This window comes from Sceloporus undulatus, chromosome 4 (genome assembly GCF_019175285.1).
Source record: "Sceloporus undulatus isolate JIND9_A2432 ecotype Alabama chromosome 4, SceUnd_v1.1, whole genome shotgun sequence".
Lineage (NCBI taxonomy): Eukaryota > Metazoa > Chordata > Lepidosauria > Squamata > Phrynosomatidae > Sceloporus > Sceloporus undulatus.
This window is the reverse complement of record NC_056525.1, coordinates 26,600,687-26,613,283: the sequence shown is the minus strand read 5'-3', so window position 1 is coordinate 26,613,283 and position 12,597 is coordinate 26,600,687. Positions and strand designations below refer to the sequence as shown.

General features: G+C 41.8%; 1 protein-coding gene across 1 annotated transcript in view; it reads right to left on the bottom strand.

The window, feature by feature from the left end:
* LOC121927916 (plasmanylethanolamine desaturase-like) overlaps positions 1-11,887 on the bottom strand; it is a 46,114-nt gene extending 34,227 nt beyond the window's left edge. Inside the window, exons 1-2 of the mRNA XM_042461956.1 lie at positions 11,574-11,887; positions 2,035-2,154 (exon numbers count right to left, since the gene is read on the bottom strand). Coding sequence (XP_042317890.1) covers positions 2,035-2,154; positions 11,574-11,847 — 394 coding nt within the window. The 5' untranslated portion in view covers positions 11,848-11,887. The remainder of the gene's footprint in view (positions 1-2,034; positions 2,155-11,573) is intronic.
* Between the last annotated feature and the right edge of the window lie 710 nt (positions 11,888-12,597).

Genomic DNA, 12,597 nt, shown 5'->3' with positions numbered 1-12,597 from the left:
AGCTATAAGACCATGATAGTTCCTGATGGATGAGGTACATAACCTATCAAAATTGTATTCAGTATTTTTGACCCCATTTGATATCATCCCTGAATGAAAAGCCCCTTTTCATTATCAAAGGCTGTACTACCTCCATGTTATTTGTCAGGGACCATATGGACCATATCGTGGATGGGGGGGGGGGGGCTTGGTGGAAAAAGAACTTTTGGTGTTAGGCCAAGGGTTGCTGGTTGCACACTTTGATTGAAAGGCATCCTTTCAATTAATGAATGACATTTTGGACACATTAATTGGTAAGGTAACAAGCCAAATATGACATCATTCCTGTTTCAGCGCAGAGGTAAGACAATTCCCTGAGATCCCAGAACATCCAGTTCAAGGACTCTGTATGCTGAGACAGTTTTCAGGATAGATCCAATTTCTAGCTTCTCTATATAGCTAGAATGGCACCGAGTGCCAGCCAGAAAAGGAACTAGCAGGCCCATACATTTCAAGCTATTTTTCATTGGTATAAATGAGATCAGAAGTATTTATTTCTTTACAGGGTTGGCTGGTTTAAACCATATGACTTTAAAAAACACTCCTGGCTTTTAAAACTGACTAGTCATGTCTTTTTTTTCCCTTTTTTTTTAAGTCTGGCTATTATTACTATTTACCAACCCTCTTACTGGAAAAACAATTACTAATTGAATTTAAACATTTCAACTTTAACAGTCTGGTATTTGGTATTGGTAATTGTTCATAGTTAGACTAGTATCCAGTGTCAGTTGTTTCTTTTCAATCACTTTATTTTACAAGGCAAGAATTATTATTCCACATTCCTGCTGCTTGTGGTCTTTGAGTGAGCTGAACCAATGCAGTGAGATGAGTGGAACAAAAAAAGACATAGTCTACCTCTCTTTTTATGAGAGAAAAATGAGAGTAAAAAAGGATGTAGAGCCAAGTGCAAGAACTGTGGATATGAGCTGGAATTAAAACATTAATGTAAAAAATCTGGTTTAAATAACAATAAAACAAACTCTGGGTTTCTTGGGTGTGTGTGTGTTTTATACACCGTTTCCTCCTGACCCTGTTTCTTCACTGGTTATTCCAATGTTTTCATTCTGATTAACACATTTGGGAATACAGAATATGGCTTAAGTATGTTATTCTGACCCAACCTCATTACCACAGTTGGGTTTTCACTGGTTATGCCCACACATAAGAAGCCAGCTATTTGGGGTTCTAAAACCACAATGTGAACAAGCTGGACATAGGTGTACACAGCCCATTTGCTCCTCCCTACAAGAGTGCAGATACATCAACTAAGCAGAGTCAGATTAGTAAAAGAGTTTATTGTAGATAATAGTATATTGTGCCCACCCACCCCAATCCAGGAATGTAATCCAACAACAAATGCAGTTGTTTAGAGCTAGCTCCTGATTCAAAGCTTGCTTGGGCAGAATATGCCATCATCCCAGGTTACTAATAATACTATGCCTTCCTTGCCTGATTCAGCCAAGGGTTGGACAACTTGGGGGGTGTACTGACAACCCAAAAATATTGTGGTAAATGTAGTCACAGCCTATAAGCAAGGACCAATTTGTACTGATTGCAAGGGTGATTTTGTGCTGCTAGTTGTGATTTTCCTTGTTGCATTGATTCTGCAGAGCTGCTCTGGGAATGCTATACAAACCAATTTGATAAAACATTGCCCAAACTAATTTTTCAACTCAACTTTTCATTTTCAGAGTACACTTAATCTTCATTATATATATTCTATATCACTTCCTACACCAAATGATATCTCATTAGGTTAATGTATAATTCTACCTGTATACAGTTTATGTTTAAAAAGCCAGGAAATTTCTGGAGAGACAAAGAGCCAAAGTTAACAGCCCTTGTGTTACCTCCAAATTATAGATGAAGACATGATTCCCCTATTCAGAGCACAAAAAATTCTGCACATGGTTGTGATGTTTTTTAGCATCCAACATACACTTTAATAGTTATGGAAAATATTACTTTACTGCATCGAAACTAATGTGTACTTACATATCCCAACAATAACTGAGAAGGCATGTTCCAGTCTTAAGCAGAGGAGGAGCTTGTAGAAGTTGAAAGACATCAGAGAAAAGCATAAGATGACACTGATCCATTCTTGAAGTCTTTTCCCTGTTTAACAAAATAAGACCATTTTTACTTATAAATCTTTTAACACAGCCAGAGAAGCTTATTTTTAAACATTAAATAAGAGTAAACACAAGTACAGTTTTGACATGTAAGCAGTTTATAAAAATAAAAAGAGTCTGGCTGTGTTTTGCTTGGGAGGTCGTACAACTGCAGGCCCAGCTCTGTATGTACTGAAAATGCCCTGAAAACAGCCCTGGTCCAAAACCAGTAGTCATAAATTACTTATAAATATTCACATGCTAAAACAACCAAAGCGACAGAGCTTCTGGTTCAAGGATCAATGCCTTCCATTAACAGCCAACTTACTCCAACATAGGACAAATTTTCAAGTAAGTGTATTTTACTATTTTTGCAATATACAGGCCCTAAAACAGCCAAATGTTGGTAATTGCTCACCGCTTCAGTCTCAGCACTAAATCATAACTCCTAAGGTGGAATAAGCCACCAAGCACAAGAAATCAGAGAAGTGCAGTTTTGCTTACACAAAACCTGCCTGCTAAGGTGTTTTAACTAAAAAGCCATTTGTAGCCTGTTTGGTGAAAGCCGCTTTAATACTTGCAAATGGGCAAATGAGCAAATGGGCTGTGTACACCTCTGTCCAGCTTGTTCACATTGTGGTTTTAGAACCCCAAATATTTAAAAGTCAAATACTACCATTTCCATTCCTTAAAATTTGTCCTATGTTGGAATAAGTTGGCTGCTTACGGAAGGCACTGATCCTTGAAATGTGGTGAATGTCAGCTGGTCATATCTTAAAGGCATCCATAATTATCTTGTGACGAAGATGGGAGTATTTTTTCCTTTTATTGTGTGCCTTCAAATCATTTCTGACTTATGGCACCTCACAAGGGAATCCTATCAAGAGTTTTCTTTGAAAGTTTTGTTCAGGGGAGATTGTTTTGCCTTCCTCTGAAGCTGAGAGAATGTGACTTGCCCAAAGTCACTCAGTGGGTTTCCATGGCTGAGCAGGAATTTGAAACCTGGTCTCCTAGAATCCTAATCCAACACTCCAACCATGCTGGTTCACCATTGTGTTTGAATGGTATGGATTCCATACACCAGGGTCTGAAACATTTTAAAAACCCTAACAAATAATTAAAAATCAAGCACACAGATCTCGGTTTCAATTTGAGACAAAATGCTGTTACCAGATTTAGTCATACTGTAAGGAGACATACTGTCTGAATTAGCTATGATTAAGTCCCATAATTTCAAAAGGCCAACTAAACATGAAACCAGTCCCTAATAGTTAGAGTCAACATATCTATTAAATAATAAACACATAGAGAAATTCAACAAATGAATGGATTCCTCCCCCCCTTCCCACATTCTATCATTTCAAGTAGACACAGCTACAATGCAGAAAACAACAACAACTGAGCAGTATGTTCAGGACTAAAACATTACGTCACACTAAGGAATCACAGAAACATGCATACTGCCAACCAACACTTAGTTAAATACGTTCTGTATCACTTCACCTATTATTTTTTCACCCAAGCAGCTGCCATTAAGTGGAACAGGAGAGTAAAGTACAGTACTGATTTATAACATCACCACAACACAGAGATATAGTTTAACCACTGTAAGAGAACATTGGAAGAGGCAGTAACCCTTAACATGCAGTTTATAGGCCCAGCACAGCTCGGTGAAAATGTCAACTCAGTGCACAGCCACCATGAGAAAGACAAAATCTATACTGGGACCATTAGGAAAGAAAAAAGCCGCTGCCAATACCATAATGCCTTTATATCAACCTATGGATGACCACATTTGAAACAATGTACACAGCCCAAGGCACTTAGAGAACAGACACTATGCATGTGGAGATGCTGCACAGGAGTACAACACGGATCAAGGTACAAGAGCAACAAAGGAAGGCTGCAACATCTGAAGGTCTTCACCTTAGAAAAGAGGCATGCAAGACTTGATGTGGCACAAGGTGGAGAAAGTATACTGTATAAAGAAAGGATCTCCCTCTCCTATTAAACTGGAGTTCGAGGTGATTCAATGAAGCTCATCAGAAGGCACTTCGGTACAGATCTCATAGCCAGATTTTTGTTTTTGTTGTTCTGTGCCTTCAAGTCATTTATGACTTATGGAGAACCTGCCATGGGTTTTGTTGATAATATTATTCAAGAGAGGCTTTGTTTTTGCCTTCCCTTGAGAAACAGAGTTTGCTACCACAAAATGTAGTGGCAGCCTCCAACTCTGTCAACTTGTAAAGGGATTAGATAAATTCAAGGGGAACAAAGCTATCAATGACCAATCTCACCCTCCTTGCATAGTGCTACAGGCTACATTGCACCAAAACCTGGCAGTGGAGCAGCAACTCCTAGACTCTTTAAACATTACCTTTCCACATGAAAATGAAGTGCTTTCTTTCCTGGTGTGTCTTGCTTAAGTGTGGAAACGCAGGTTCATTTCTTGTCTTTGGGATTGTGCAAAGAAGCCAGCCTATATTCCTTCAGAAGACTTGATCTGACCTGGAAACCTGTTACTTTAAGCCTTTCATATACTTTTTATTTTATTTTATTTTAATAAATTTTATTGATTAAAATACAGCAACACAAATATATACAACATACAAATACAATAATTAAACCAAGCCTTTCATATACTTTTTAACAGAGTCAGTGTGGTGTAGTTTTGGACTACACCTCTGCAGACCAAAGTCTGAATCCCAGCTCAGCCATGGAAACCCACTGGGTGACCTTGGGCAAGTGACTTTCTCTCTCAACCTCAGAGAATGGCAACGCCAAACCCCCTACACCTCTGAAGGAACTTGCCAAGAAAACTCCATGATAGGGTTGCATTAGGGTTGCCATAAGTAAGAAATGACTTGAGGGCACACAGCAGCAACAACAAATACTTTTTAACTTTCTGATTAAGTAAGGAAACACCCCCAGTACGGAAAGCAGAAAGCTTTCAAAGTATGTTTTTGACCATGAACCAGCCTTCTTGCCTATCATCAACCAACTAAAAAAAACTAGGCTCAAAACAAACTGAAACAACCTGTGATAACTCCAAACTACAGTACTGTTTAAAAATTCCCACTGCATATGAAAGCTATCATTGTGTGTTCAGAATAGCATGTGAAAGTGTCTAAATGCAGTGACACTTCAATGCAAAATTGTTTGTGCTAAAGCAGACTTATCAACAGTCATTTACCTATGGTGAGTGAAAGTCATTTCCTGGTGACCCGCTAAGGACGCTTTTATAAAGCTGGTTCTTGTGACACACTGTTGACTTATGGGATTGTAACTTATTTGCACACTGGTCCTAAGGAGACCAACACAATGTATCAGATCTTAAAGAATATAATTACCACCATAAGTAGCTTACGCATACCTTAAATATTGAAACCAGGATGAAAACTGTGTTTCTTGTACCAGGCAGAAAAGCCAGCTCTGACCACAGTGGCAAGATGACAGCATGGCAAACAGAATTAAAGGAAGCAGATCAGCTTGCACTGTAACTGCATTCAGAGACACTTGGCGTCTAAAAGCCTCATTCTCTGGAGTCTGGTTTGGGTGGGGTTTTGTCTTTCAGTGAGCCAGAAAGTGACCTAAAAAGTTCATTTACAAGCCTTCATCACATGAGATACGAAAGTTACTGGGGGGAATTCATGATACTTCCTGAACCAAGGAGGGACTTAAGATTCTCACAGTGTTAAGGCTGGACAAGAGCAAATTATCCTATGCAGAGCTGAAGAAAAAGAGACTCCTAAGTGCTCACATTTTTAAAAAGTTACTAAAGTTTTATGTTACCACTCCAACATAGTTTTAATAATTCCCAAGCATGTACGTTGCATTACAAAATCCATACACCTTGCAGAATTTTTTTTCATTCTTTCATTTGTTGCTATTTCTTAAAACAGTTTGTGAGAACAAAAGTAAGATAAAACCCACATAAGGCCTCCAACTTTCCCCCAGATCTGTTCTAAATGCCAGCCCACACTTATCTGATGTTTTTTCTTCTTCCTCTAAATCTACAATATACACAAACAGGAAATGAGCAACTTTTGAATGGGCCAGAGATCCTGGATTTTATGCAACTACTACAAACCTTTTGGTGAAACGTATGGCCATATGTTGTGTAATGGTTTGATTGTTGGACTCTGGAAAACCAAGGGTCAAATGCTCAGTCACAGATATCCACTGGGGAGGCCTTGGGCACGTCACACACTCTCAGCCTAAGAAGAAGGCAATGGGAAACCTCTGCTGAAGAAATCTTGCCAAGAAACCCCCATGACTGTGTTGCCATGTGTCAGAATAGACTTGAATTCACCTAACTGCAAATATGACCCTAGTTGGCCATAAGGCAGGCAGAACAGCATGGGCTTTCCATTTAAGTTAACAGATGGGATGTATGGATGTGTCCAAGTACCAAGCCTGGCCTTCAAGTCAGTTCATAAACGCCTAAGTGGGGATCTGCTTTCAGATAAACAACCCTCAAGCTTCTAAAAAAAACAGGTCTACAGTGTCCTTTCTAGAAATTTTACAAAATTCCTTTTGAACTTATCTTTATTATACCTCAAGACACACGCAAATTAAAAATAAACATACCTTAAACTGATAGTAAGCTGTCAGAAGTCCAGACTCTGTCATAAAGACTTTAAAGTATCATAAATACTTCATTTTTTGGTCCATCAGACCCCATGATAGAACCACAAGACCAAACTTCTAACCTCTCCTCTCACATACTAACATACTTAAAGGTTGCAGAAAACCTTCAAATAATGTATCACTCATTCAGATTAACTCATATGATACAATGAAATACTTCCAGTACTAGAGTTACTTTGGGACAATGCTTGGAAGAGTTATTTTTGGACTACAAGTTACAGAATCCCCTAGCCAGCATGACCACTCTGGAGAATTTTGGGAGTCCACAGCTGTACTCTTCCTGAGCTTTACTTTGCAAAACATTGATTCAGAAGTCATTAGGAAAAAAATTAAGCATGTTGGTTTCATTAAGAAAGCAATATGAAGATTCCACCCTAGATTGAACGGCACATTTCTCCCCCGAAGGCAGAAAATGATCAACTCCTCAGGACACACACTTCTCCTTAAGATGAATCATCACCATGCAACCTCAAAGGCAAAAACAGCAGCTTCCCCTGCTTTCAAAAGCATAAGGGACCCAAAGCCATGCATGAAGATCTCACCCTTCTCCCGTTTAGTTCCAACAAGGATTAGGATTGCTATGTCAATGTAGCAGACAGCCAGCATGGCATAGTGGTTTGAGTGCTGGATTATGACTTTGGAGATCAGGGTCCGATTCCTCAATTGGCCATGAAACCGACTGAGTGACTTCGGCCAAGTCAGATGCTCTCAGCCTCCAGGGAAGGCAATGGCAAATCTCCTCTGAACAAATCTTGCTAAGAAAACCCCATGACGGGTTCACCTTAGGGTCAGCACACAACACATACACACAGACACCAATGTAGGGAGTCACTGTACACTAACATCTTGCCTTGAGGACACCTATGTGGCCTGTTTTTTCTCCAGTTGTGCTGACAGTATATGGTACAAGATTTAAGTAGCTCCCACACAATGTATTAAACGCTTTTAACATGTAAAACTTTGCTGTACCATCTGCATGAATACCCTTCCAGAAACTCCTTTTCTGCCAAAGCCAGAAGGTTTAGCAGGAAGATATACTATTTTTTACCACACCCCATTATTGTAGAGCAGGGGAGGAAGCAAGTGTGGTGGGCCTAGGGGGGCACTTTTCTGCTCTTAGACCAGGGGTAGGCAACCTGTGGCCCGCGGGCCGGATCCGGCCCGGCGAGGCCTTGGGACCGGCCCCAGCCCAGTCCTGCCGCCAATTGCCGCCGGGGCCTTTGGGGGGCAGTTGTCTATAGAAGCCTCAGAAACATGCATTTATATTAACATGTTTTAAAAAAATGAGCAATTTTTTTCGCATGTCCTCCATTTTTTCTAAAAAAAGTGTCCTCCATTTGAACATTTTGTCCTACATTTATCCCGGTTTATTTATATATTTAATTTTTTAATTATTTATTTTTTTGGCTTCGGCCCCCCCAATTGTCTGAGGGACAGCAACCTGGCCCCCGGCTCAAAAAGGTTGCCTACCCCTGTCTTAGACCCACATACACTTCTGGATCTCAATGGTAGTAGCATTTGTCTTACTAATGGGATGTAAAGTTTATTTCCTGGACTGAATATCCCAGTAGCTACATGGCAAGGAGGAGGAGGGGTCCACCTGCATAAATACCCTTCCATACCATCTGAACTGTGGACAGCAACCACAACATTTTGATCAAATGTAGGGTTAAGCCTGGCATTGTAAAACAACAATAACAAAAGCAACTCTCTTCTGTATAATTTTTAATACCTTTGCCTAATGAAGAAGCCAGTAGAGCTTCAAAAGCTTGCAACATGTTTAACACGCATTTGGATTGGCCCAATAAAGATGCTACTATTTTGTGGGCTTTGGATAATACTGTACACACAGCCAAGAATGCCAAAGGCAAAGGATTGATCCAGTTCTGTTTTTGACAAATTGGTATTTTTTGAAGTTTAATAGTACATGACAGGCTGTAATTTATTTAAAAGGTGACCTGCTTCTCCTGAAGGATTCTAGGAGAGGCAACTCACCATTTTTGGCTGGATGAAGGGAGTCCATAGGAATCTGGAGAAACAGGGCCAGAAAAAGAGGCTTGGAAACAACATGCAACTTCAGGAGCAAACTTTGCTCACCTCTGTTGCAGAGAATACGACAGGGCACGTCTATGAGCCCCGCAACCCACCCTAACCAGAAGGCTTGGGGTGGGAAACAATATCTGTGTGATTCTCCCCTAGGCTCCAAATGCCAGGCGGAATGAATAAATCAAACACCACCTCTGTAAGATACACCAAGAGTTTTCTGGCAAATCTCCAGGGCAAGAGACTTGCCAAGCTGAAGCAGATAAGAAGGTTTTACAAGCCAACCAACTCACATGAAACAACCTTGAACAGAAGCATGTTGATGCAGGTTGTGGCTACTTGAGATTAGCAATGACAACGTTAGAAAATGGTTGAGTTCATCAGTGTCAACTGCCACGATGTGCTCGGCTCTGTGTCTTCGGAAAGCCATTTAATGTGTTACATGACAACAGAGAACACGCTATACTCAATATGTAGAAAGATCTTGTACCACCTTTGAGACTAACTTAAAGAAGGAGGTGGGCAGCATTTCTTTCTTTCAGCTAGTCTCAAAAGGTGCTACAAGATATCTCTCCACATTGATTCTACAGACCAGGGGTAGGCAACCTGCGGCCCGTGGGCCGAATGCGGCCCGGCAAGGCCTTGGGACCGGCCCCAGCCCGGTCCTGCCGCCGATTGCCACCGGGGCCTTTGGCGTCTCACACGAGGGGCAAGGTGGGGCAATTATCTATAGAAGTCTCAGAAACGTGCATTTATCTTAACATTTTTTAAAAAATCAGCAAATTTTTTTTGCATGTCCTCCATTTTTATTTAAAAAGTGCCCTCCATTTGAAAATTTTGTCCTACATTTGTGCCGGTTTATTTATTTATTTAATTTTTAAAAAATTTTTTTAAATTTTTTATTTTTTGGCTTCGGCCCCCCAGTTGTCTGAGGGACAGCAACCCGGCCCCCGGCTCAAAAGGGTTGCCTACCCCTGCTACAGACTAACACAGCTATATCTTTGAATTTAGGTATATACACTAGTTACCATAAAGGCATTTGTTGCATTCTCAAGTCTAATTCAAGCAATCCACCTATCGCATTGACTGCAAAATTACAGTTATTGCCACCACTCAATGACAGATATCCTACTCAACTGATCACATCTAGGATTTCTAGATTATGTATTACGGCAAGTGCCGCTTTCTTTCACAGGAATGCCAGGGCTAAGAAGAGCCAGTGTGGTGCAGTGGGTACAGAGTTTCTACTGATCTTTGGAGGATCCAGATTAGAGTAACCAGTGAGACATGAAACTCAAAGGGGCAGCCTTCAACCCGCCACTTTTTCTCAGCTTGGCCTACCCGATAGGTTTCTTGTGAGATTTATAAGACCTAAAGAGAAACCAGAGTATAGTTGTGAGGATGCAAAGGAAAGGAACTACAGTGGGCCCTTGCTGTATCTGCTGGGGTTTGGTTCCAGGGTTCCCCATGGATACCAAAAAACATAGATGCACAAGTCCCATGAAATACAACGGCAGAGTAAATTGGTGCCCCTTATATGAAATGGCCAAATCAAGGTTGTACATGTTTTAAAAATATTTTCAAGCCATGGATGTTTTAATCTGTGACTTAAAAAAAGTATCTATGGATATGGCGGATTTACTGTAGATACAAACATATAAATACACTGGATGAGCTTATATCTTACATGTAAACCCACTGGGTGACCTTGGGGAAGTCGCATGCTCTCAGCCTCAGGGGAAGGCACTAGCAAACCTCCTCTGAACAAATCTTGGCAAGGAAACTCTAGGACAGGGTCAACGTTAGGGTCACCAGGAGAGCCAGTATGGTCTGAATGCTGGAGACCAAGGGTTCGATTCCCAGCTTGGCCATGAAACCCACTGGGTGACCTTGGGCACGTCACACACTCTCAGCCCTAAACTCAGCTGTGTGTATTATTAGTGTTGAGAGCCTGTGTGGCACACAGTGGTTTGAGTGTTGAGACTATGGCTCTGGAGATCATGGTTCAATTCCCTGCTCATCCATGAAACCCATCAGGTGACCGTGGCCAAGTCACACTCTCTCAGCCTCAGAGGAAGGCAATGGCAAACCTCCTCTGAACACATCTTGCCAAGAAAACCCCAAGATTGGTTTGCTTTAGGGTCACCATAAGTTGGAAAGGATTTGAAGGCACACAACAAACAACAAGACCATTAAGATCATGGGACAACACACTGGCAATAAGTAACTATATTTCCTTTCTTCTTTTATAAGTAGCTACAATTTTCTAAGACTAAACCAGAAGGGATGGCTCCACTGACACACAGGAGCTGCCAAGTGGGGCAAAAGGTGGGCTCAAAACAAAACAGAACATCAAGTCCTCAGAAAGAACATCCTTTTCCAAAAACATCCTGGCTTTCCTAAATATAAGATCTACAAAGTCCACAGTTCAGCTGAGCCACAACCAAGAAGATATATATATATATATGGCTATGACTGTAACAACTGATCTCCTCCAACAGCAAGCGCTAGTTATAGGACTGAGAACAAACTCACCCACAGTTTTTAACCCTTGGGTCAATTTTATGCCTCTTTCATTGGGTTAACGTACAAAAAAAATTAAATACTGTATACATTTTAAAAAATGTTGTGATCCGCCTGGGGTCCTTTCCCTGAGAGAAAGGCGACACACAAAAGAAATGTCTCAATATCTGAATAGACTCGCGTGGCTTCTTCCATAGCAGGGCTCACCGGGGGAGTAAAGCTCGGCCAGCTCCCGGGCTCCGGCGTGCTGAGCCCCCCACCGCGGACCTCCGCCCTCGGGCTCCTCCTGGGCTCCGGCTGACGCAGCGGCCTCCTCCTCCGCCCAGCGCTGGACGCTCTCGGCCCCGGCCATAGGGGTCCCCCCGAGGCCCCGCTCCTCCTCCTCGGCCTCCTCCAGGATCTCCGCCGCCAGCAACAGCGGAGCCGAGGAAGAGGAGGAGGAGGAGGAGGAAGGCGGCGTCGGCGGCAGCGGGAGCAGCATCTCCGAGCCGCCCTCCGCCGCGTCCGCCAGCCCAGAGAGGCGTCAGGGCAGGCCACGCCCCCAGCAGAGGAGGAGCCGGCCAATCAGGAGGACGCTCCTGCCTCGGCCAATGGCGGCACGGGAACGTCGGGACCCGAGGGTTCTGGCTCCGCCCACCAAAGAAGCTCAGCCAGGGAGGGAGGGGGAGCCGGCGCAGATGGCAGTTCCTCAGGGAGACGCAGGGGGCAGCACTGAGGCAGGTGGGTCTTCTGTTTCTTCATCATCATCAGTTTCTCCCAAAAAGGGACCCTATCATCATCATCATCATCATCATCATCATCATCATCATCATCATCATCATCATCGTTGTTCTTAATTTCATTTCTATGCCACCTTTCTCCCAGCAAGGAACCCTATCATTATCATTATCATCATTATTATTATTTCTATGCCACTTTTCTAAAAGAAAGGGACCCTATTATTGTTATTATCATTATCATGATCATTACTATTGTTGTTAATTTCATTTCTATGGCAACTTGCTGCCAGAAAAGGACATTATTGTTATTATTATCATGATCGTGATCATTATTGTTGTTGTTAATTCCATTTCTATAGCACCTTTCTCCCAGAAAGGAACCCTATTATTGTTGTTATTGTTATTGTTAATTCAATTTCTATGGCACCTCATTTCTGAGGAAAGTGGAGGGTGGGAGCAAATGCAGCAGGTGTGTCTATTATTATTATTATTATTATTATTAATTATCATCG